The sequence below is a fragment of the Anguilla anguilla genome, chromosome 5 (assembly GCF_013347855.1).
Source record: "Anguilla anguilla isolate fAngAng1 chromosome 5, fAngAng1.pri, whole genome shotgun sequence".
NCBI lineage: Eukaryota > Metazoa > Chordata > Actinopteri > Anguilliformes > Anguillidae > Anguilla > Anguilla anguilla.
Window position 1 is genome coordinate 41,861,507 of NC_049205.1, and position 26,330 is coordinate 41,887,836.

A 26,330-nucleotide genomic window follows, 5' to 3' on the forward strand; every position below is an offset into this window, starting at 1 on the left:
CTGGGTGTAAGACTGAACAACGCGTATTATTATACTTGCGCATGATATCCAACGAGCGGTGAACGTCTATATATTTCCCCCAGAGACCAGTTTTAATCAGCTCCAAATGAGTCAGTCGAAACACGCAGGCTCAACCACAATGAGTGACAGCAAACCAGAGCTTGCGCTTGTTGTCCCTTTAAAAATCTGAATCCAAGGCTAATAATTTATCAAACTCTTATTATCTAGAAAATGTCACGCGAAGGGCACCTTGCTATGCACTGACGCAAACCCAATCTTTCCCACGGAGGTATAGAAAGCATTGCTCTTACCGCAGCTAAATTCATTCGGTCTGCAGTCTTTACTGCTGTTTTACGCCTTCCTGCTACAACAGGCATGGTAAGTACTTTGTCAGCTTACATTTTTTTGCTGTTTTCAGTGTTCTGTCGGTAAGCTAAATAAAGAAGTTTGATATTCGAGTATTTTACCCATATTTTGAAATACCTTTCAGAACCCGCATTTAATTTTGCTGAATGTTGAGCGCTGGCCATGGTTCTGAAACTCTCACGCACTACTGCTGCTGTCTTTTCTGCCTCTCTCTTAGACACGGATGTGTTTTTTCCGTCTGGAAACTTTGTAAAACTGCACGTCCGAAGCTTAATATGTCTATGTAATATATATATATATATATATATATATTTTACGATTACTCTGCAATTCGCTCGAGTGCTTCAAACCGCTTACATTTTTAAATTTTGTTCATCCGGGTGCAACCTAAATTGATACGCTAAGAATTCATCCTCTATTTTATTCATGTATGTTCGTTTCGTAATAAATTGTGTCTATGTTAATAAATCTATTTTTTAAATTTAATTTTCAGAAAGCAATTACTGTAAATTATGTTTACATGTTTAACATGTTTTAGATTTTCTCCCTCCCTAATCTGGAAAATAATATGTTTTGGTTGGATATGCTCAGCCCTGCAGACCCTGCAAGACTGCTTGTCGGTGAACGCAGGGCTACAGCGGGCTCAGCAGCTTGTCTATTGCCCATAAACTCAGTGGAAGCGCTGTGCTGAATGACAGGGGGGAAATGGGGCGTAAAATTAAAGAATCTTTTTGTAATGCGAGAACTAGAACCCAACATCGTGAGCTGAAAGGCAAAGAAGCGGGGCATATATGCAAGAAGAGAGGGTTTTTCAAATACGAGGGAGTCCAATTTCATAAATGTAAATTTCTGATTAAGGGCTTAGTATTTCCCCTGTTGTGTGTTTATAGTTATACATTAAGCGTGGCTGATCCCTTGACATTTAATTTAGTCTTTTCTGTAGTAAAAGTGTAAGTATTTTGTTCATTAAAAAGACTGCACTGTGCTCATAGATGAACAGTAAAGTTGCCTTTGTAGTGTGGGTTATTATTTTGTCATTTAGATGTCTGTCTGTGATAATGAGACTAATGGTTAGATCTGATTTTGTAGGATTTTTCCGAGCAGAGGGAGATGGCCAAGCAGCCGGTGAACAATCCAGTCAGTTTTAACCCGTCAACCCAGCATGAAGGAACCGATGGAGTTACAGCAAACAAACCGGAGAATGTCCAACACCAACCTTCCGACATGCAGCCGGCGCTGCCGCCGAATCCAATCAACGAGAGAAAAACTTTTTGTCCTGTGGAAAATAAGCAAGGAGAGGCAGAGGTCAACAAAGCGTATGGGACGTTTAAAAACCCGGCCCCTGTGCCGGTTCCCATTAATTCTGCACTCTGCAAGGATTCCACCGGAAGTGCGCTGCCTCGAACGGATGGTTCTACAACTGTTCATAGCACATTAATGTCTCACTGCACAGACGGGTTGTCTAATCAAAGTGTCACAAGGAGCGCAGTGGAACAAAACAACGCCACGGGCAACTGGACTTCCGTGAGCCAGACCACAGTTATACTCGGGACAGATGGTAACACTTCTGTCTTGCCTGGCACAGCGACCGAGGTAAGTGGTTTCAAATGGGTACCAATGAATGTTTAAATACAGGATGGGTTTCCGTCTTGTATACCCACGAATAAAGGAATGGTGGTTAGGCGGGAGATTTAAAAAAATATTTTTATTTTGTTTTAAAGCTGCCGTGTATTAGCTACAACACAGTAGCCTACGACTTTCTTGCCCTCTGAATGTTACGGCACAGAAACCCGCAGCACTACAGCATTTAGTTCGCTCAGCACGGTCAGTAATGGAACCGACAAGACGAGAATGTAATTGTTGGTAATAAATTGTAAATGATTGTTGTGACTTAAGCTATTTTAATTATTTAAACAAAGGAAAATGCAATAACTTGTGGGGTTGCAAGCGATTGAGAATGTAGTGAAATTGCTGCTCACAGCCTCTTTAAATGGTTATTGTTTCACCAAATTGTTTCCACTCTGCAGGTGAACAGTTGAACAGGCAATTATAAAAACGTGTCTTTTTTCAATTGAACAATCAACATGTGTAACCGAAATGAATTATGCAAAGAGTGTCCCCATTATCTTAATTATTTGTTCAAGAAAATTCAAACGCTGCTTGAAGATGTAGGCTATTGTGTGTCATGAACACAATTGTATTTAAACATGTATTATAATATTATAATAGACGTACCTTATATGTAGTTATAACAAGTATGCTACATTTCCCGAGAGTATTTTACGCGAAACTGTTCCATCCAAGTAGCACCAGGAACATACCCCCCACCCTGTTCTCTAGGGACTGGTTACATCTCGTGGCACTGCGGAATAATGTATTACATAAGGATGCGGATTATGGCTATTGTTCAAAACCTCAGGGACACTTCTTGCCTAGTTAATTGATTTTTCTGTTTTGCATATTTCTTTTCCATTGGTAAACATGCAGCAGTCTCTTTGGCATAGGACTTTTAACATGAAAACCCCAGTTTCTTTAAATGTAGGTTAGCCTAGCCTAGAACATTGTACACACCCGAGCCGGCAGTGATGGCATGCCGATCACATTTTTCGTATAATGAAAACAGGCGTTGTTTTAACATGTTGATTAATTTCAAGACTTACACTTAGGCTACTTGGTTGTAATTTTTGATCTATTGCACATGCAATCTTGGCCATACCTGGAACGTATATGTAAGGCAGAAGCAATTTAATGTTTAAATAAATGTTTTCTTTAGGATGACGATGACGACCAAGGAGATGAGAACAAAGCTAGGGGAAATTGGTCAAATAAAATGGATTTCATTCTCTCCATGGTTGGGTATGCAGTCGGTTTGGGTAACGTGTGGAGATTTCCATACCTTGCCTTCCAAAATGGAGGAGGTAAGAAAAAAGAACTGCTGTGCTAAACCCATAGTTGTATTATCACGAACTTGAGTATTACTTCATAACACTAGTAACTAGAACGATAACTAGGAAAATATTTTCACCACAGCAGACTAACACTTCATGCTTTTTAATACGTAACATACCCCGACTAAGCCCCTGGCTATAATATTACAGCAACCGAACAGCGACCCAAGACCCATATCATTTGTGTTTTATGCCTGCCATGAATATGTCGCTTAAAGGTGTTATTGAAATGCATGCATTAGTTTGACAATGGCTATTTAAATGGAAAAAAAACCTATCTGTACCATTTGTGTTCGTGGGCAGTTTTGAATCTTTGAATTATACTATAAATTATTTTCTTGATTAACAGTTTTCATTTTACAAAGTGGATATCTCAAAGACACTGTGTACCATAAAAAGATCTATTGGTGTTTTGCTAGTGGTGCTACTACTATGTAATTACTAATACTACTACGACTGCTACTACTGCTACTACTACTACTGCTGCTGCTGCTGCTGCTACTACTACTACTACTAATAATAACAACTATAATATCGATAATAATGAGCACGTGTGTATCTTATTGTTATTACTACTATTATTATTATTATCCGTGTGTGAAATTGTGCAATGTAAATCATTATTTTATAGAAACTATTTAAACTTCATTGCTGATCATGCAGTATTGAAACATTTCTGTCCAGCGTCTCCTCAGTGAGATTCTTCTGAAACGTTAGATGACAAATATATAATAGCCTATATGTAAATAATATGTGAGATTGTTGTTCTTTAATACGTCTACATGTTATCATCTCACTTGTAAACACGTGTCTGGTCATATGTTAACGTTAATTTGTTTCAGACCATGCTTAAACATGGTATCATTTCTTTGTATAGGTGCTTTTTTGATACCATACCTGATAATGTTGTGCCTCGCGGGAATTCCTATATTTTTACTGGAAGTATCTCTGGGCCAGTTCGCCAGCCAGGGCCCCGTATCTGTATGGAAAGCTATACCGGCTTTGCAAGGTAAATTTATTTACGTTTACGTTTATTCAATTTCTATACAGTTATGCTTTTTATATTAAGCAGTTCTGTTAGGACATGAAAAATAATTCAAACTGATACACTTGATATTCCTAAGAAAGTGGAGGAAATACAAACCAAACAAAAATATTTTACGATATGTGGCTATTTTCTGCACAAAAGCTACGGTTCTTTTACATTGCGAACTATACAAATGTGATGATTATAACCAACTTCTTTCCTACATAAGAATAATTTATATATTTCGTCTCATTTATTTATTTTAGGTTGCGGGATTGCCATGTTGATTATATCTGTCTTAATAGCCATATACTATAATATTATTATGTGCTGGACATTGTACTACCTGTTCGCTTCGTTGAAGGGCTCACTCCCATGGGCTAACTGTAAGAATTCGTGGAACACCATGGACTGTAAGGACAAAGATATGCTTCTTTTAGGTAAGAGAATGAAAAATGCCTAGCGTGAACGACCAACTTTATTAATGCGCAATGCGCCGGCCTGCTCTGTGGCGAAAAGAGACGCAATGGTTAATCCTTTCTTTCAAAGCTGAACATTATAGCATTCATCTGTAGTATTGAATAGAGTGAATATAGTCTATACAGCCACATTAAATTGTTTTGATATTTACTGTATTTAATAAGATATGAGAAATACAGAGATGTAATCAAACATCATAGGTTTAATTCGATATTATAGCCTTAAAGCATTTGCAACCCGAATTTCCTCGCTGATGAACAATTTGCTATTTTTGACATTTTATTAGTGTTTAATTAAGTAAACATACATGTCATTATTAACACGAATCATTTTGTCTTTTAATTTATAAAACATGTTTAAAAATAAAATGATATTGTATCTTACAATAGGCTAATCTATAATCCCCAACTATCGTTAAGTAATTGTTGGAATTATAATAAGATCTTTGTGAATGGAATGTCTTTTCCCTCCAGATTTTTATATTGTAGGCTACAGTGTCCCTAAAAATGCTTGCTTGGCAAATTTACTGTATACAGCCGCTGAGCGTCACTATGTGTAGAAGAGCCATCTTGTGGCCTTATAGAAAATTACAGTAGTTAGTTCACGCTATAATAATACGACTGTAGCATCTTTCACTGCGGTTTGGTACCTATTGATCCGATATGAAAGAAGATACTGATCATAATCACAAATGCAAATATATATGTACCAGTCGTTTGCCTGCAGCCACTGCACATGGAGTGTAGGCTACTCATCTGATGCAATGTCGCTTAAGCTCCGTTTTCACTGCAGGGTGGAAAGTATGACACAGTAAAAGAGAATAACATTCGGTGTTAAATTATATTCGCAATTCAATTTTTAAGTTAGTGAAACTTAATTAATTGATACACTTCTTTCCCTCTTGTGACAGACTCTTGTATACTACGGGACAGGAACATAACTTCGGTTAAGAACACAACCTTCTGTTTGACGGCTAATGCGGTTGGGAATCTAAGCAAACTCGCCAATCTTACATCAGAAAACAAAACCTATGTCAGCCCCAGTGAAGAGTATTTCAAGTAAGTGGATGTAAATTAGTACAAGTGTATTTTTGTTTTTCCGATTAAACACTTACTTGCTGCTCGACTGATAGAAAGGTTTCGGGTCATTTGCTTTATTATTGGCCCATCATTGGTGCATGCGCTGACGGAGAAAAAATGATCTGGGTAATTCTAAATTAGCTTTTAGGTCTGCTGTCTGCTCCCCTGTGTAAACAGATAGTCAACATCCTTATATGTTCAGCCTCCTCACAATACTGTCTGAAATGCATTTTTATTGGCAGGTACAACGTGCTGCACATTTCTAAAGGAATCGAGTACCCGGGAGATATTCGCTGGCCTTTGGCCCTCTGTCTGTTTTTGGCCTGGATAATTGTCTATGCATCTCTAGCAAAAGGAATAAAGTCATCGGGGAAGGTAAGGCAAACATTCAATCCTGGTCATTCAGCATTATGCCCTCGCCGCTGTTACAGTAACTCTACTAGAGCTCTCCATATCAATACCAGCTTTCTGGAATGATCAGAATTCCTGTCAAAGATTTCCCTCTAGTGTATTTTTAATAAAATTGCAGTCTGTGTGTTGAAATCGCGCGCTTGTGCTGTTAACGCTTAAATACCAAATACAGCCAATGACAAACCATGCCTTCTGTCTTCGTTATTTTCGTAGGTGGTGTACTTCACAGCCACTTTCCCCTACGTAGTGCTGATCATTCTCCTGATCAGGGGGGTCACCCTGCCTGGGGCTGGTGCTGGCATCCTCTACTTTATAACACCAAAGTGGGAGAAACTGAATGATGCTAAGGTAATTACTTTACACACCATATTTTTCTCTGCAGGTGGACATACTACCAGATATGACATTGCTAAAATTGTTAGCATGGGGTAGCATTTTACGTGAACTGTGGAACTTGAGTTTGAACTTGAGTCGAGTTTGGTCGTGGTGGTGTTTGGTGGTTGGGAGGTAGATCACATGGGCTCTGTGAATCACCTCTGAATCTGCCATCTATCACAGATGAAAAAAAACTCTTCCACATTGCACAACTGTCCCTACAACCAGTCATAATAAATGACACGCATATGCATATTAAATGAAACACGGTTCTGATTTGACATTGTCAATATTGCTTCTTTCTTGAGCACTACTACAATGTGACAAACAAATAACCTGAATTTATGATGAAGCCCCGTTTTTGAATGCTAGATTCCTTTATCATGGAACTAATAGACATATATGGCACGGTTTCTGCAAGGTATTATGTTTGTCTTTAGAATACATTGCTAAGCTTAGCTTCATGTAGGTTCTCAATGCTGTGGCTCCCCCTGCTGCCTCCCTCTGTAACCTCCAAACTTATGTTTTTTTCCAGGTGTGGAAGGATGCTGCTACTCAAATTTTCTTCTCACTGTCTGCAGCCTGGGGTGGACTCATCACTCTGTCTTCCTACAACAAGTTTCACAATAACTGTTACAGGTAATGGAGCTTTTATGTAGACATAGATGGGTCCAAATATATTAGGCTGGGTCGAGTTCCTCAATGAGGATGCTTTTTTTGCTCTTTGTAGTGTGGTTGAATGAACAGATATAGATGCAGGCAAGAGCTGCTTGTTCAATATTCACATAATACTCCTGTACCATAGAACTTATAATCATAAATGCGTGTAAATACCCATACACATGATCTGTTGACTAAGGATTTATTACTAGGATCTCAAATCCAAATTCTGGAGTGCTGCTGTCTGCTAGTATTTGAAGTGATCCTATATTTCAGTTTCTAAAGACTTTATTTATTCCCGGGGGGAATTAAGCAATTAAATTAAGCGCTTAATTTAAGTCATTGATTGGCTTAAAAGTCTGTGCACCTTGTTTTCAAGGCCTGCTGACTGAAAAGAAATCACAAAAACCAGCAGAAATTGCAGTCCTCCAGGACTGGAGTTTGAGACCCCTGATTTACTGTATGTGGCTAGTTTGAATGTCATTCACTTGTCTGCTAATTACAAATATACATGTATAGTACTTGCCAGTGTGGAGTAATAACTATGGTTCTGTATCTGGGGAGGGGGAATGCATATTTTTAAATAATGAATAGTGCTGTGCTATTGGGACTCCTAAACAAGAAACCTACTTAACTTTGGGAGTTTGAGAAAGAATACCCAAGATGTTCTCTTCTATTCTCTCAACAGACACTGTAATTTACTCTTATAAGGCTAGGAGGCTGAATGAATGTAATGCTTTAAGAAATTGTCATAATGTATGTGTTAAACATTCAAGTACTTTCAAATTCTATATCCCTAATATATCATGCACACTCATAAAACACAATGTGAAAATTTATGTATTTGTATTTTACTTTGGTTAATTGCTTAAAAAGTGGGTTAGCTTCTGCATTATCCAGCTCTAATGGATAATAGGTTTTAATAACCTATAGTCCATTGTATGTGACACAGCACATTGCAGTAAGATGATTTAGACAGAATATAGATGTGGGAAATGGTTTCACACTAATCACGATGTGCTGTAATATGTGAGTTGTGTCCTGTAAGTCTCACGCAATAGAATGTTTTGCGTATTAAAAGTTTATTTGAGAATAAAAGGGATTTCATATACTTTATTGAGTTAAAATGCACTCTATCAGAGCTGAGATAACATTTTTGCATGTGGGAGAGTTAACATTTTGCATCTGAAGACTTCATGTGTCGTGTAGTATAATGGGTAAGGAGCTGGTTTTGTAACCTGAAGGTTGTATCCTAATGGTTGGAGGTTCGATTCCTCGGGAGGACACTGTCATTGTAACCTTGAGCAAGGTACTTAACTTTCAGTGTATATGTAAAAAGTAAAAAAGTTTACACAACTATAAATAGTTGTGTAAGTTACTCTGGATAAGAGCATCTGCTAAATGCCCTATGCCCACAAACGACCTCAGACAACAGAGCTAATATGTTGTGTCAGTTTCAGACTTGATACCATCATTGATGCCTATATTCATTTTGTTTATTCATTTATAATTTCCTTGAAATCCTGAAAGAATGACTGAAAAGCTGAAAGATTATATACATCTCTACCTGACTGATAGATTAAGCTACAATGAAAGGACTGTTTTTTCAGCATGTATTAATTATCTTTTCCACTAGAGGGAAATAGTGTCTCTAGTTTGTGAAGACCTACAATACCAAAGCATCATTACTTTAAGTGACTTACATTTTGTTGATTCTAGAGCTCAGCAAACCAAATTTTAAGGTGTTCCATGTAAGTTTGTTTTAAAGAACTTTTGTTCATATTTGGTTGAATTTCCTTCACATCCTGACAGACAAAAAATTAAAAGCTCTAAGAAAAAATCTGGTCTCTGACTGCCCCAGGCTCTGAAATCAGCCACTCCTAATTTCACCACACCTGAATCTTAATAACCAATCAGGACAGCCCTCTGCAAAATGTCTTAGTACTGGGTTAAATAAAAACCTGCACCCAAAAGAATGGACCCCCCTGATATAGTGAAAAGTGAAAGGGAGTAATAAAAATGAGCCATCGTTGACCGGTGACCGCCAAGGCAGGTTTCACTGTAGTTTGTCACTGTATTTGTAGGAGATGACCCATATAAGGACAAACCAAGCCCACCCATGCTGATTAACCATTTGACTTGAAAAGGACATACAGTGCTATCTGTGGCCAATGCTTGATTTCATCCGCATTTAATTTTGTCTTGATCGTGTCTCCTATCTTCTAGAGATACAATAATAGTGACATGCACGAACAGTGCCACCAGCATATTCGCAGGGTTTGTCATCTTCTCTGTGATTGGTTTCATGGCCCACGAGCTGAAGGTGCCCATTGAGAAGGTTGCTGATGAAGGTAAACTGAATAATCGTCACAGAGATCATGTTTAGCATTGGTGCAACAGTCCTGCAACAACTGTACCAATATTACTACATTGCATGAATTCAGTATGTGTCAGCTTAGCATAGGCCAACAGAATATGTAGTGCATACAGCTAAGTATGCTTGTATGTTATATATATATATATATATATATATATTTAAATACATGTTTTATATATATTTAAATACATTAAAAATATTTAATAACTATTTTAAATGACAGATTACCAATGATAGGACTTTCCATGAAACATATAACTATATATATCATACAGCATAGCATAACTTAATGTGGGAGAGGCTTTTTTTTTCATTTATTTTTCTTTTTTTTTTTCGAGCAGCCTTTTGCCGCCTCATACTGTACACAGAACACACTGTACTGCTGCTGGAATCACTTACGTGATTGGACCATTTGTCTTTCCTCCCCTTTTTCCTAGGTCCAGGCATTGCCTTTGTGGTGTACCCTGAGGCCCTGACCAGGCTGCCCCTCTCTCCCTTCTGGGCCATCATCTTCTTCCTCATGCTGCTGACTCTGGGGCTGGATACCATGGTAACGACTATTACTACCGTCTGGAAGTCTATTCTGGAATGTGCAGCTCACACCTTGGCTGTATAGGAAGCACTGGATACTGTAGATTTGCACATGAAACACCAGAGGGGTTTTGCCACACAATGATTCAATCCCCACTATTGCATTTTTGTATTATGCGGCATCTACTTTTGCAAATAATCAAAGATGCAATATCTGTTTTTCTGAAAGCTCAAAGGAACTTGTTTTGCTTCTGATTTGATTGCAATACAACATGTTCTCCAACAATCTTCCAATAAAATCACAACAGTACCATGGACAGAATGTTGTACAGGCTAGTGGAATTGAAGGGGAATTTAAACCTGAATTAAGAATGTTCTGTCCATCTATATTATGGCCAAAACATCATAACATGTACAGCATATCGACCTCCTAGCTATCCATCTCCTGTCCTGGAATAATCTCACATGTCACATGTTTTTCATCACAAGGGCAGACATGTTTAACATCACTAGGGAAGTTTCATTCAGTGAAGCACAGTGTTACGGATGCAGGAAACAGAAAGTAGTATGTGAAGGGTTCAATAAATTACAATAACATTGAATTTTGGTTTACGTTTCCTTTTGAATGATAAGCATAGGGCCTATATCCCAGTGACATCATGGTCTTTTTGAGGTAAAAGATGAAACACACAAATTACAGGTCACAGAAATTATTTTGAGGGTGAGATGGGGCATATCAAATTATGATTGTTATTTTGGTTGGAGTTGCCCTTTATGCTAATGAGTAATAAACAAAAAAACTCATTAAGACCTTTCTTTAAAAGTGTGTAACTTACCCATCTAACATACTACTGTATATAATGATATGGAGCTACTGATGGTGTTCAGTCTTGCGGTTATCCTGAGATGAACCATGCAGAATTGCTATTGCTTTCACAGCAGCATGGGTTGTTGATATCTTCTAAAATAAATTGCTCTCACTGTTTAATAATCTTATGCAAGCATATAGTATGTGCTTCAATGAATGGTGGCATTTCCTTTCCATTTTGTAAAAAAGGTCTTGATATAATTCTTGTTGAAGGCTAATTTAAATAATAAAAACACATTTCACAGAATAAAGAGCATATGTGGGTGTACAGCGCCTGAACAAAATGAATCAGCATGCCTTCTTTAACAAAACCGTACCTGAGTGAGAAATTTGATTAATTTTTCCAAGACTGGCTGAGGTTGACACTCTTTGAAATGATCCATTACTCTTAACACGCTAATGCTGAGTAGTTATATAATTGTGTTAAAATTAGAAAAGAGGTGAGTTTAAGAGGCAAACTGTTAGGTAGCCTGTTTAATTGTTACTTATGGGAGATGGAGTCTACAACCTATAATGGTTGACATTTAAGTATGACAATGAATGCCACCAATGTACACTTAGATGGAACTATTCATAAGCAATTTGGATATAATAAAAGACAAGTGTAGCAATAAACAGATGTGAAATGTTCATAACTCCATTACTTTCTCCTCAGGAAAGGTCCAATAGGAACCAGGGGTAGAATCATAATTTTTCATATCCCTCCAAAGCCCATGACCCCTTCAGCATCCTTCCCACCCACTTTGCTCTAGCAGAGAGAGACAGAGAGACAACCTCAAATACAGTACAAAACAGGTCCAGGTACAGTTTATTGAAAAAATGAAAAATGAAAATGAAAGAAAAAGTCAAAATCAATCGTAACTCTGTTTTCAGATTCGGACCTCATTTTGATTCCACATAAATCCTTCAATGCACCTGGAGCCATTGCTCTGTTGTGGCTGGGTTATATTTTTCTATTGATGATGAATGAGTCTTCTTGCAAGGAGGATTAATGTTCTTACTGTTTTGGCCTTTGTGTGTACTGGATCATATACTGCATGTGCCTTTTTTGTTGCCGCATCTCTGTACTAAGCAAGATTAAATGAATTTAAAAGGAAAGGCAACACACAAATCTAGCATTAGCATTTTCTAACTTCAAGGTATTACGCCTAATATGGTCTATTAAGGTGATTTTGATGAATTGGAAAGGAGAACATTACACTTCCTGTATCTGAAAATAGGAATATCAATTTTTTGTTTGAAATAAAAAAATAAATTTCCCTCCTTTTGGAATTCCCAGTCAGAAGTGTTTTCCTGACCAATAATAGCTTTAAGCATCCACCATCATTTTGAGATGGTGCATAGTGGCCTGTTTTTCATATGCATATTATCCACAATGAGATCAGCTGACTCGCAATACCCAATTATCTACAGTGTCACCCAGGGAGGGAGGGCTCCCCCACTTTGTCTGCAGCAACTCTCATTGGTCGATGGAAATGTCACAGCCCGCCCGCCCCGTTTGAGTAGCTGCACCTACTGCCCTTGAACAGGCTTTTGATGTGTAGCGAAGTGGCAGCTAGCATCATGGGCTTGGGAGAATGAGAGAGAATGTGAGCCTGTTTACACTCTCCTGAATTGAGGGAGGATACGTGAACTATAGCAGTGAAAATGCTTGGATTCAAATTAATACGAGCCGAACAGAGATGCAGATGGACAGATAGATTGTTGGTCAGAGATTCAAAGGCCTCTTTGGATTAACGGCCAGGGTGTTGGAGGTTAAGAACGCTTGAGTGCTCAGGCCCGTGCTTCTCTGTACAAATGAGGCTTCTTACTCGAACCGTTTTGACTGCTGTGGAGCGAGGGTGGGGGTTACACGCTCAATTTCATGCCCTCAATCCCTTATGGGAAAACAACTCTGCAATCAGGCGCTCTTTAATTAGAGAGAAGCTTAATTGCCTGATGAGCCCGAGTCCTGTTTTGGTGAAAATGAATTAAGCTGAGAATAGATTGTTTTGAAAATAAATTTGCTCTGCGACTTAAACAGAATAAATCAGCGTTACTGCAGATTAGTATAATGTTAATGTAAGATTTGTAACTGTTAATCTTTTGTCAACAACACCAACCCCTCCCCCCCTTCTTTTTCCTTCATCTCTTAGTTTGCTACCATAGAGACCATTGTGACATCGGTATCGGACGAGTTCCCCAAATACCTGCGCAAGCACAAACCCATCTTCACCTTGGTGTGCTGCATCAGCTTCTTCGTGCTGGGCTTCCCCATGATCATCGAGGTGAGCCTAACGCTAACAGTTTGGAGTTTGAACTGTGGCTAGGCGGGTAGCTCCAGCGTGATCACACAAAGCCTATTCATCGCGCCGCGGTGAATGACGGGGAGATACTGCCGAAGTTAATTAAGACATTAGTTAGACGACTGAATGAGAGTGCCCTGACAAGCACAGACAATTGACTCCTCCGTTCTGTCGCTCGTCTCAGTCAGATGGACCTGGAGTAATGACCAGTGCCCCAACACAAAGTCAAATGGGTCAAACAGGCATCATTAAAACCGCTGCAATGCCTGCTGTTATCAGTTAGAATCATTAAAACAGCATGTGCAGCATCCCATAGATTCTGGGGACGTACCATAATGCATTGACCACTTATCTACCTTGGAATCATATGTAGCAGACCATTCAAAATGGCTGAGTACAAAGGAATTCCTGGAGGAATAACTAGGTTTCTGTGCTGGAGTTGAGTGCAGGTTAAAAAGAAATATTGGAATGCAGGTTACATCTGAGACTGGCTGCTTGGATTGAAAGTGCCGTTTATTTCTTTATCCCATGGTACCTCTCTTTAAATATTGCAGAGTGGGATGTACATGCTGCAGTTGGTGGATACATTTGCAGCCTCCTATTCTCTTGTCATCATCGCCATCTTTGAACTGGTGGGCGTGTCATACATCTATGGTAAGCTAAGCATTGTCTTTAAAAAGTGCTTTTCTGGCAAAGTGATTTCATGTTTTGTGCTGCTGCCTAATCCCTTTGGGAATTACAATACTACCAGTTGTCCACCACTAGATGGCCCCAGCTCCTTGTTGGTCACCGTCAGTGGTCTGCTCCTGTGGTTATCAGTGAGGGAGCACAGGTTGCCTTTGAATTCCATTTGAGCGCATTGGAAATAATTCTCTATTGGGAAACCTGGTTTTTGGAGGAAAATCAAAATGAAAAAATAAATTGTTTGGAGGAATAAAAAAGTGGGTTGCTCTGTCCCATTTATCCTGTCACTCTCTCCTGGTGGAATAGTCACTGTTTAGAAGTCCTATTTGCCTCCCCCCTGACTTTGGTTTAAATAAAACTAGGTCAGTTTTTTGTTGTGTGCCACTGTATTTGTAAATGTAGTGAGAACTGACAACTGATGTTCTGACTCATTCCAAGCTCTTTTTTTTTCATTTTTCAGGTTTGCAGAGATTCTGTGAAGACATTGAAATGATGATTGGATTCCAGCCAAACAAGTTCTGGAGAGTCTGCTGGGCCTTTGTAACCCCTACTATTCTCACAGTATGTCCAACCATGCCTACTCAGCTGGATATTGTGTTATCTTATGTAATAATAGTTCCCATTCACTATATGTTCAATATTTCACACTTCACAACTGGGAAATAATTCACAACTGGGAATTATCTGGAGGGCAGAACAATGATAATTATAATTCCTGAATAAGGGCAGACATTATGACAGTTAAGTACAGGTTCCAGTCAATCATGCAAGCCAGGCAGTATTGCGCCAGAACCATTCTCTGTGCTTACAAAATCAGCATCAAACTTGTGGTAGAGTCATTTCATTTATTCCCCTTGCAGTTCATCCTGGGCTTGAGTTTGTACCAGTGGAAGGTGATGACCTATGAGGATTATACTTACCCCACCTGGTCCATGGTTCTGGGCTGGCTAATGGTCATCTGTTCAGTCATCTGGATTCCCATCATGTTTGTGATCAAAATGCACCTGGCGCCCGGTACCTTCATCGAGGTAAGGACACAGAAGTGAAAATGGCTTTGTCCACTGCCAGAAAAAAAAAAAAAACGGCTCAGGCCTGAGTCAATACCCTGATCCCTCTCATTAAACTGCAGAGGATGGAGAACTGGGTTCAGCATTAATTTGTCTAGTACTCTGTGAGTTCAGCAGAGAGAGTTAAATGCTCTGATTTATCTATAGTGATGGGACTTCAGTGTGTGAACTGCTAGTGCCATTCTTCTAGGCGTTATTAAAGGAAGGAAACTCTTTTTGAAGGACTGACCGAGACAGTCCTTATGCCATATGAAAGAATGTGTGCTCTTGGCACAGTGATACTAAATAGGCTCTTCTCAGTCCACAGAGATGATGCACATCTGAAGTCACTGCAGTGACACAAGTAAAAGCAAAGAAAACTGCCTGATCAATTAATCCCTGTAAAGACCACTGCGTTTAATTATCCTGAAAGCACATCATACGGCCCCGCATTTAAGGGTATTTCCTTTTTGGCGACTGATTTGTTGAAAATCTATCTCAGCTAAGCACACATCACTTGTCTCTCTGAACAAATGTAATCCCCCCCCCCCCCCTTTGTCTGATCCTTTAAATTCTGATGACGGGGTGGGGGCCCTTTGTTTTGTGTTCTGTGTGTGGAGGACAAGGATCACACCTGTGGCAATGATTGAAAAGTGACACATACCATGTTCCCCTGAAGTGGACATGAAAAAAATGGAGACTTTTTTTCTGTTGGATGTGTCATAATGGTTGCACTGCAATATTTATCTGTCATGAATATGTCTGTATCTGGGGCATCATGCATTATTGCGCATGTTATAGTGTATCACACGTGGAACTGAATGAAATACAATGCTTCAAGTGTCTCTGAAGGGATGTATGCCTTGCTGAATGCACAGAATACAAGACAGTGGTGACAAACATGATAAAATATGCAGTGGGGCTGTATTATGCAACTCTGCTTTAAGATGCGATACTCACTGTTGACTGCTCAGGTTGTATGAATCGCTAAAGCAGATTCAGTGCAAAATGAAAGGTCTTAATTATGCAGGTGTGCCGTGAACCCGTGATATGGACACACAGACCACAACTTTAGCTGCAGTTCTTCTGCCCTGATCAGTAATCAGAGCTGCTTGTCCTGTCCGTGTGTCTGTAGTGCTGCATTCTGGGTAAATATAATTGCTTCTCTTCTTCCACAGCGCTTAAAGCTGGTGTGCTCCCCTCAGCCTGATTGGGGCCCCTTCCTGATGAAGCACCGTGGCGAACGCTACAAGAACATGATCGACCCCCTGGGCACAAACTCGCTGGGGCTCAAGCTACCGCCCAAGGATTTCGAGCTGGGATCCCAGTACCAGTAGCGACTGCAGGGGGCTATGGGTGGAAATAAGGCACGTCTCCCCACTCCTCCCTCTCTCATTCCCCCTCTCCCACGCTTACTCCTTTCTTCTCTTCCAGGTTCCTGAGTGGAGTAAGTGACCCAGGTGGAACCTTTCCTTTTTCCCCTGTGAATGCAGTGTTTTTTTTTTCCCCTCATAGACTCATAGACAACCAACTAATGAATGCAAAGCCCTTTCAAAGAGGTTGTTCCAAAATTAAAATCATCTTGTAAAGCAATTTGTCTCCTAGGGAATACTGGGCCATGCAGGGCTTCTCCTGACAGATGTGTTTTCCATGGATTCCTGTACTTTAATGATAATAAAGCAGATGACACAGGCAAAGAATGCGAGCATCTGTGACCCATTAAAATAAATTAATGGACAACAAAACATTAGCATTTATCAAGACCAAATGACTGGTCATAGCATCTATTAAATTTATACTTCTGCTATGAAATCGCAATATTGGTCCCATAAACTGGCACATTTTCATCATCTTTATGCCAGTAGTTGGACTTGATTGATCACGTGTGTAATTACATATCATATATACAGTATTTCCCCCTGTAAGCATTTAACCTATTTACCAACTTTAATGTTATCAACATTTATTGTAAGAAATATGTCATTTGTGCCTACTTCTATATCCTTAATATCCTCTGAATATGGTTTTGCATAATGCTGGCTGTTCACTATGTTCTAAATAGAAAAATGTTACTCTTCTATAGTTCTGTGTTGTAGAGTCTAGGCTTACTGTTCTCTCTTGGCTCAAGAGTTGATTAAATGTTCCCTAGCTCTTCCTCTATATATGGAATTTAATACATATTCTCTCTTATACTTACTCAAAGCAAAGCACATGAGTAGTTTAGAGCACATCCGTGTTGCTCCATCTTGTGTCTTTCATACTGTACATCAGTATGCTTTTCATCTTATCATACTGTAAGGACAAACAAAAGTCACAGTGTGAAATTGCACTAGTACTTCGCTACTTTTATAAATATACTCCATGGCCATATATGTGTGCATAAAATTATATAGACTATTTACTGCTATAATGTTGTGGTCTCTTTATGGCACTTGTGGGTCATCTCCCTTTTCATATATCTAGTTTCAGTAGGCTTAAATATTAAGAGAGAATGTGTATGACTGTATTGTTGTATCTTGTGCAAATGGGAACACTTTTTAAAATGGTGGTCTTTGTGTCCATGTTGTGAGCGCTAGTGTTGTCATGTCCCAATGAGTATTATGAACAGTGGCTAGAGGGTGAGAATAGTTTTGGAAGAACAACTTTCATTTTTGGACCTGTGCTTTTATGGGATTCCTGTTGTGGAACTCTGGGGACAGTTTTGACATTTTGTCTGCCTGTCTGCCTGTCTATCTGTTTTCATGTGTCAGGGTCTCAGGTAAAACTGACTTCATCAGCCACATTTTGTTGATGCTATGTACGTTAGCATCCAGAAAATTAAATGTAGTGGTTTTATATTTCTTGCCATGCCGCTTTGAGACATTTTGAAGGGTGTAAATGCTTCCTGGACAAAATTGGCATTGTAGACAAATGGCTTAATGTAATTTGTTCAGCTTTTGAAATTAAGACTGTCCTCTTTTAACTTGTGCCTAATTTAGCTTTAACCAGGCATTACAAATATGTGTTTTCCAAGGGACTTTGCCAAAAAGAGGTTGTCTCCAAATCTTGCAGTGTTTAGATCATGAATAATTTACAATAATTTCAAGGAGTCAATACAATCCTTAAATCCAGAGTGCCACTGCATCAAGTTGTTACCTTAATAAGCTTATTCTCCACCTGGATGGATGTAACTTGACTGTGCGTTATTTAATTGAGCTCTTATCTTCCAATGAAAGTGAACATTGTTTGATTTAAAGGCGTTTAACTCCTCAAGCTGGTGATGGGTGAATGAACTGTACTGTCAAGGGAGAAAACATTTCTGAACCTGATGACTAAAGAGATTATACCAGCATATGACCACCATATACTGTAAAAAATATTATTCTTATGGTGAAATGAAGTGCTAAGGTTAAAATAGATGTATTAATAATTGTTTAAAACACAGGGACAAAGCATAAGACAAAGAAAGGAATAAGAAAAGAAAAACCATGTTATGTAGTGTGTGTAGTGAAATGTTATGTTTTGTAATCATTTTATGTAAATTATTTCCCTGTGTGCAGTAAAATATACCCTGTAGATTTACATATTTCAAGACATTTCACTCACATTTCACTGATGTAGCCATATTGAAATTCTTATATAACACGCTTAGAAAATATACATATACATACATTCAGACACAGACACACACACGCACACACACATACACATATGTACACGCATGCATGCAAGCACACACATATTTACACACAGATCTATCCTGAAAAATGTTAAATTCTGTGACAGACACAGACAGATTGCAATAGAAATTTATTTAATTCAGAATTATTTATTATCCCTGAATTAATTTATGTGTCATGTGGTTACTGTGTCCTGTGTGTCCTGTTTCTCTCTGACTTTCTTGACCAGAGCTATGACTGTAGAACACACTGCTCTACTCCATCTGTTCAGTGAAAATTTCAACAAACACTTTGGCAGTTTTCCAAAACAGAGAAAAAAAAGAAAAAAACTGCATCAGTCAATGACATTATTCTACAGAAAGTACAAGCAGGAATACAGTACAGTGCCTGTGAGCAACTGTGTCTCTGACTGAAATCATACTTGTGTTCTCCTTTTTTCCTCCTAAAGTTGTAAATCACAAGGGATTTGCTTTCAGATACAAAATCATTAACAAATTATTATAAAACAAGGCAGCAAGCTTGACGTTTTTCATGTTTCTGTGTTTTTTTGTGATCCTGTTAGGGCCTTTTTAGGTATATGTATGCTTGTGCCCCTCCTAACTTTCTGCTTTGCATGCACCTGCTATGTTGTCATTGATGTAGAGTTCCATGTCACTTCCTCAGAATACCGGCATGTGGGGAAAATCATTGTTTTTCCTTGTATTCAAATTTACAGAAAAAGCATCATTTTATGCCTACAAGTCAACTTTAGGCAGTAGCTAACCAAAGAGGGAGACCTTTATGAAGGGTTCTGAGATAAGAAAATGAAAAAAATGTAAAAGAAATAAAATTAAAAGAAATAAAAGCATGTGTATTTGGGAGACAGAGATACTGCCAGTTGTTTTCCATTAGTGTTCATTGATATGAGCCAATATGTTACAATACATCTTCAGGTAACCATTGGCCTTATAGATGTCTTATAATTGCAGAATATTATATGTATGTCAAATTATAGATGCAGAGCAATCTAAAATCTGCCATATATATGTATGTATGAATATATATATATATATATATATATATATATACATACATACATATACACAAACATATGTATACAATATATATAAAATATCTTATGTAGTGTATGTTGTGTCTTTTTGGCACTTTATTGTGGACCTATCACTGTATAGGTTAAATTTCTAATTACTTGCGTAATGTCATATATTTTGGTGTGTTCTATGTGGGGTACTGCTGCCTATGGATATAGATATGTACCTCCGTCAGACCGTGACATCTATTGGATTGCCATACAAATAGAGTACAAATATAAAATTATGATGTTTTGAATCTTGTGCTAGAAGAGAAAATATATATAATATTATGTGAAAGGTACTATTTATTTTAAAATGTCATTCATTCTTGAGGCCCTACCTCAGATTTTGTATTTATGTATACAAATGCAATTTATGTATAATATCTTTGCCTATATTACTATGTCATAAATTAGAGTTTATCAAATAATGTATAACTTCCAAAATCTCTAAATAAATGTCAATGTTTTCAACGTCAGCACTGTGCCTTCTTATTCGTACATGGTGTGCAACACAGACAACATGACACTCTACAGAAATTAGGCAGGTTGGGGTTGAGCCTAGCATGATTAATAGGATCCTACAGACACAACTCCCAGGAGAAATTTGTATTGCAGTACCTATTCTTCTCAAAAAGGCCATAATTCCCTGGAGAAAAGAAAGAGAGCGAGATAGAATAAGGGAGTGGGGGAGGGAGGGCGAGGAAGATAAACAAGGAAATATGTAGTTAACCATCTTTGATGAATTCTCATACACTGAAAGGAGGCTATTAAAGCTAATCCAGTCAAGACAATTTGCTTCCAAATTCTGAATATTGGCCAATAGAGACCTTTAAATAGAACACAGGGTTCTATGCTAGTATTACCCAATTATGTGCCAAAAATAATATGTATGATTACTGACAACAACAACAATGTCATTGTCATTATTGTGAGCTTCTTGGCTTTGTTAGGAAAACCTTCTTCCGCCAGCAATAGAGTGGGAGGTGTCTATTTCTTCTAAAGGGGAATAACGCAGAGAAATTGCCTTTAAATAAACTTAATCTTGTGCAGCGGACATAATTTTAATTTAGAAAATATTTTTAGTTTATTGTCATTTCCTCAAAAACCCCGAGCACAAACACCCAAATGTTTTGTAGGTCAGGGGCAGCACCACTGCACGGGTACAGACGGATCCCCCATTTCAGAAAGGTGGAATGGTCCAATCAGATACATCCAACATTGGTGTGTGCCGCATAGTTTCAAGACGGGCACACGAGCAGCTGGTCAAGTTTGGATTTCTGTGAAGCTCAGAGCTTTGCATTTCTCTGAGGAAACTGTACAGTTCCGACCACCACACACAAATGGATATTTTAGTGGCTATTTTACCAGTTCTACTCACAAGTAAACCAGGTAGGTCCCAATCTCAAGTCATACTAAGTGATGCTATGCGCGATACATTTATATTGCAGATTGTGATCACAATATATCTAGTGGCGTTTCGGGTATTCCTTCCTGTGTTTCAGTAGTCTTCGCGATGTAACTATATAGTGGTGTTTTCAAATTCCATTTGTCTGAAAACTTCCCTGTTATGGTGCAGCCAAAGCTCCACTAACGCTTACATTTTTTTAGAACCGATTGCAAGGCATCTTTAGAGAAACAGCCAACTACCCCAGGGTTTAGGCACATTTCTCGCACGGCGTCATTTAGCAGCTGTGACAGGTGTGATACGAAGCTGCGTTAAGTACCGACGACAAGATCAGAGATGTATCATATTAAAACTGAAAACGAAAAGCCTCTTATTTGCTCCCAGTTTAATTTATATGACACGCCTTGTGAAGTCGCATAGGTACTCCAACTCATAGATACGTGCTAACCAAATAGGCTACATATCAAATGTTTCCGAACTTTAATGCGTGAAAAAGCTGGTGTGAAATTATCTTTGTAGGCGATGTCAAGCTCTTGCAACTTACAAGAGCACATGGGTCTGTTCTTTAAACAGCGTGTCCAGTAGTAGGGCGTACAACGGCGATAGATGCAGAGACGTAGGCTACTTCGAAATGGGACCGCAGTCAAAATTAGACAGAGGTAGAAACTCGAGGTGGGGGGTGTTTCTAATTTTCATTACACCCCAATGTCAAATGAAATGTATTTGGTACGCGAATTAATGCAATAGTATATTTTGCCAAACCAGTACATGCTCCACATCTTTAAAATTAAATTGTGATATTTGCAACCACTTAATTGTTTGGGCCAGCATGTGTAGCCTACTTTCTGCCACCAGTAACTGACTCGGTATCAGCTGAGTCATCACCAGTCATAACCCCAGCTAGAATCGGTGCTTGGGGTTACAATATATCTATAATGGTAACCAGGGAGTTTTAATAATTGCTTTGTATGTCTCCTTTGAGAAGTAGGTCAGGGGATATTTGTTTGAAAATTATTATTATTTTGTCCGCACAAGAACTGAATACTATATGCAGAATAGAATGTTTAATGCAACAGTTTATGTTCTGCAACATATTTTGCATTTCACTCACAACTGTCTTTCTTCTTAGTTTTAGGTTTTGGGATAGATCCCAAGTTGCAAATAGATATCATCAATGAACTGGACTTGGCCAATGCAACTTTTGGAATAACCCAGGTGGCAGGGCTTCACAACAACAGCAAAGCCTTCCTGTTTCGAGGTAATGGACTGAGTGCGTGAGCCAGCGACACTGAGGTTCTGTGGAGTTAACTGAAATGTTATGTTGGACAGTAGAACATCTTAACTGATCATGATTGCCGATTGTGATGTGAGAAATTTCATCGCATTTCAATATTTTTTTTCTAATTAAAGGCAATGACATTACATTAGAAGTCCATATCTATTATAAAGACACGATTATTATAATTAGACATATATTTAATAACACCACTCTTAAATTGTTATCTTTATGCTGACAGTAAATGACTTCTCGGTCTAATAAAATTATGTGAAGCTTGAAATGTAATTAAAGATGATGAGATGCACCCAGGAACTGCAAATGAGTTAACATCAAGTTTGTAACATTGTGATTAACAGTATCTGAGCAATGTAATGGGAAAACATGTTGGAGTTAGATTATCTTGGGTGACTTCAACATTTTAAGTTCTTTCATTTCTTACCTGCAAATAACATACCATGTGATTATTTGTCAAATCCTGAACATAGAACAACTACATTTTATTGATTAATTGGTGCTCTTTTTCTGACTTTCTGCAGCTACTCTGACTGTACTATTTTGTCTACTACTACTGCTACACGTTCATTTGTAGAGTCATATTTAGGCCACACTTCTAAGTGATTTGCATAAATAAAATAAAACAGAAAACACCAATCTTGGCCGACCTCCAAAAATGTGGAAAATGAGCTTGTAATAATGTTCAGAAGTGCTGCAGACATTGGATCATAACTGTTGTTGGTGTGACAAATAATTATTATCACATGGGATGGATATTATGAATGTGTAAATCAGCAGGTGAAGTTCTAGGTGTTGATTGTTACCTATGCTGCATTCCTAGCCTCACAATCATGCAGTAGTGTTATTTCATTAATCTTCTTCCAGGTAGTGCTAAGAATTATCAATCAACTAACAGCAGTGCCAATGATTCTGATTGCAATTTGAAATATATAGGCCTATTTGATTGTTATTTCTGGAAATTATTTTCCTTGCAAAAATTAGGTGCCAGCCTATTTATGAATGGGATCAGAGTAGTTGTGCTGATCTAGGGTCAGTTTAAAGACTCTTAGCTCGTAATAAACAGGATATGGACTGGGGAAAACTGAGCCTAGATCAGTACTCCTGAGATGCTTTGAAAATAGGCTCCTGGCCACCTCTCCGCTGCACAGACTCTTGACTGTAATCTGGGCATGTGGGGCTCCATGGCCATAATTCTGATACTGTGACGACAATGGTTTCTCATTTTAAGGGCTCTATACGTGCTTAATATTTCAGGAATATTGTCAAAATATTTGCGAGTCTAACAATCTGGTTGAGTTAACTGTGCCCAGTCTATCTTGGTTCTTTATTAGAAATAAAACAACAGGGATCTGCAATCTTCTGACCACAAGCTGTGTAAAATGTCTCCTTGGTTGTTGGGGAACTGTTACTGGAAACAAAGATTTATTGCTGTAATTTACCCCCTAAATTACAATAGCCAGAAGTTACAGATGGAGCTTTAAATAAAGTTGTGATCAGTCCCAGCACTATAATGCCGCAGAAGAGATTAAAATCAAATCCACACGTTTAAGTGCTTGCAGCCTCTCTTTGTTATATGTCATGTTGGTACACTAGAATACTGACATTCTAACTGCTCTCAGCCCTGTAATTAAGATATAGTAATATTGATGTAGCCACATTCCATTGTGGTTTGTGATTATAGCAGTCCTAGTGCCCCGCAGTTGCAGGAATATGTATTCTGCGTGAGGTACTGTGGCTTTATTCTTTTAGTGTCAAGACCAGAAGAAAGAGAAACAAAAAGACTCCCCATGTACAGACTGGTTGTTATTTCACACATTTAATTTGTTCACGACTGCAGTTCTTTCTTGCATACTGTGTTATGCATAATTTGCCTTGCACTCTAAAAGCATGACAAAAAAACTGACTTGTACCACATGTGGAATTTGTACTTGATTGCAACAGTGTTCTTTTTTTACTTTATTACTTTGGAATTGTTTATAAAAAACTGGAACAGGTTAGTTTAGAAATTAAGTAAATAAATGTGGAGCAGTGTGATGAGCTGTGGGCTACAGCAAACAAACAGCTGAATAGTGTTTAAGGCAGTCTGTTCTGGAACTGCAAGTCGACTGATTCAGTTAAGAGGGTGTCCCTGGTCACATCATCATTACTCGAATGTTGTCCTCTTCAGTACGTCTGTCATCTATAGTTTCACTGCTCTGAAAGGATATGAAAACATAGGTGGCTGTGTTTAACAGCATGATGCCATGCCCACTGGTGTCAGTGAGGTACATGCTTTTCTGTGCTTTGCTTTAAAAAGTAATGAGCTGCCACACATTCAAGCTGCCATGTGGAAATAGCCTGTGTTGTCTTTCTGTAGATAAAATGTATTATGCATCCATTGCGAAATTGAGAAATGCATTTAAATTGCCAACTTTGCTGACCAGAAAGGTACAATTTCAGAATTTTGTTGTTGAATTTGTGTCTGGGTGTTCTTAATGAACATATTTCCAAGCCAGGGTCTTGACTTAACTGAACTCATACAGCTCAGTGCTTGTCTGTTTAGCCTTTCTTATTGTAACAATTGCACAGTTGGTGGTGTTCAGAAAAGAAGCAGCCTCAGAAACCAGCATACCTGAGTTTCCGGTATTTTTCCAGTATTTTAGCACATTAGACACCAGTAAAGATTTTTAATAGAAACATCTATTTTCACTGACATTCAGAACAAAATGCTTTATTCATAGGCTTTTATGTATTGGTTTGTGTCATGTTTTGTTGAAATTCTTTGTGGATCTAAAAAAATAGTGTAAAAGTTCACCAGCATCTTATGAGTTAAAGAATTTTGAATATATGTTTGGACCAGGCATTTCTAACATGAGTTTGAGAATAAAATTGTTGCACATTCTAATGAGGCACAGCCTGGGGAAACGTAAGTGAGGCTGTGCTGAAATCAGCACGGATGCCACTTTGCTTTCAGAAATGGTTTAATTTTTGTTCTTTTTAAAAAAAGGATAATTCACATTTGCTGGATCAGTGGTCAGACTGTATGCCAAGAACAGGTTTTGCACTTCGTAGAGGTTAATTAACTCCCAAGAAAAGTTATCTTTCGCAGTCAACAAGATTTCAATTATCTATGCCTCATATGAGTTTCCATTAATACAAATTTTAAACATTGGCGATTTTTTCAAATGGATTTTTATTCTTAATTTTATATTAAGTTAAAGCTTTTTTCACATAAATATATCTAATTTGCAGCTAACTTTTAGAAACTCATTTAGAAATGAGTTAAGAGAATATGTACAACATTAATAAAGATGTGAATTTAATATATATTGAAGTACTTGTTATACAAACACAATTCTAAGTATTTTATAAACCACAATGAAATTCTTGATTGGGATATAGGCTACTCCTTAATTCTGTATATACTATATTTAACCCTTGTGTTCAGTTGGGGTCAAATTGATGGATTTTAATGTATTTAGATATGTTTTGTAACCAGTGACTAAGCCAGTGTAAATGTGGTTCCTGTTTTATTTTTATTTGTTGTTCATCTGTATTTGATTTGTATTTTTGCCTATATGGTTTCTTTGAATATAATAAGTTAAAGAGGAAAAGATAATAGAGAATGTCAGTTTAAAACAATACATATTGATAATCTACTGCATGAAAACCTTTTTAATTAAAATTTTTCATGCATAAACATAATTTATGCCCCCCTTAGATTTTTTTATATAAAATGAATGAATGAGGCCCGCACGGTGATGCAGTGAGTAGCATTGTT

General features: G+C 38.1%; 2 protein-coding genes across 3 annotated transcripts in view; both read left to right on the plus strand.

Annotated features, from left to right (window-relative positions):
* Positions 1–20,347, plus strand: LOC118226962 (sodium- and chloride-dependent glycine transporter 2-like). The gene is made up of 16 exons (XM_035416974.1): positions 1–378; positions 1,456–1,959; positions 3,140–3,284; positions 4,192–4,323; positions 4,608–4,781; positions 5,732–5,879; positions 6,143–6,275; positions 6,525–6,659; positions 7,222–7,325; positions 9,573–9,697; positions 10,161–10,273; positions 13,258–13,389; positions 13,962–14,061; positions 14,552–14,652; positions 14,952–15,119; positions 16,316–20,347. The coding sequence occupies exons 1-16, from the start codon at positions 376–378 to the stop codon at positions 16,472–16,474; spliced, it is 2,376 nt and encodes a 791-aa protein (XP_035272865.1). The 5' UTR covers positions 1–375; the 3' UTR covers positions 16,475–20,347.
* Positions 20,348–21,078: 731 nt separating this feature from the next.
* Positions 21,079–26,330, plus strand: part of LOC118228240 (protein kinase C-binding protein NELL1-like) — a 179,856-nt gene continuing 174,604 nt past the window's right edge. Inside the window, exons 1-2 of one of the 2 annotated variants that reach the window (XM_035419599.1) lie at positions 21,079–21,260; positions 22,406–22,534. In XM_035419599.1, coding sequence (XP_035275490.1) covers positions 21,212–21,260; positions 22,406–22,534 — 178 coding nt within the window. In that variant the 5' untranslated portion in view covers positions 21,079–21,211. The remainder of the gene's footprint in view (positions 21,261–22,405; positions 22,535–26,330) is intronic. The other variant, XM_035419598.1, reaches the window with a different exon arrangement.

Coding starts and splice junctions, on each gene's coding strand:
- LOC118226962 (XM_035416974.1), top strand. Junction 3,285..4,191: donor TGCCTTCCAAAATGGAGGAG/GTAAGAAAAAAG, acceptor TTCTTTGTATAG/GTGCTTTTTTGATACCATAC. Junction 4,324..4,607: donor AGCTATACCGGCTTTGCAAG/GTAAATTTATTT, acceptor TATTTATTTTAG/GTTGCGGGATTGCCATGTTG.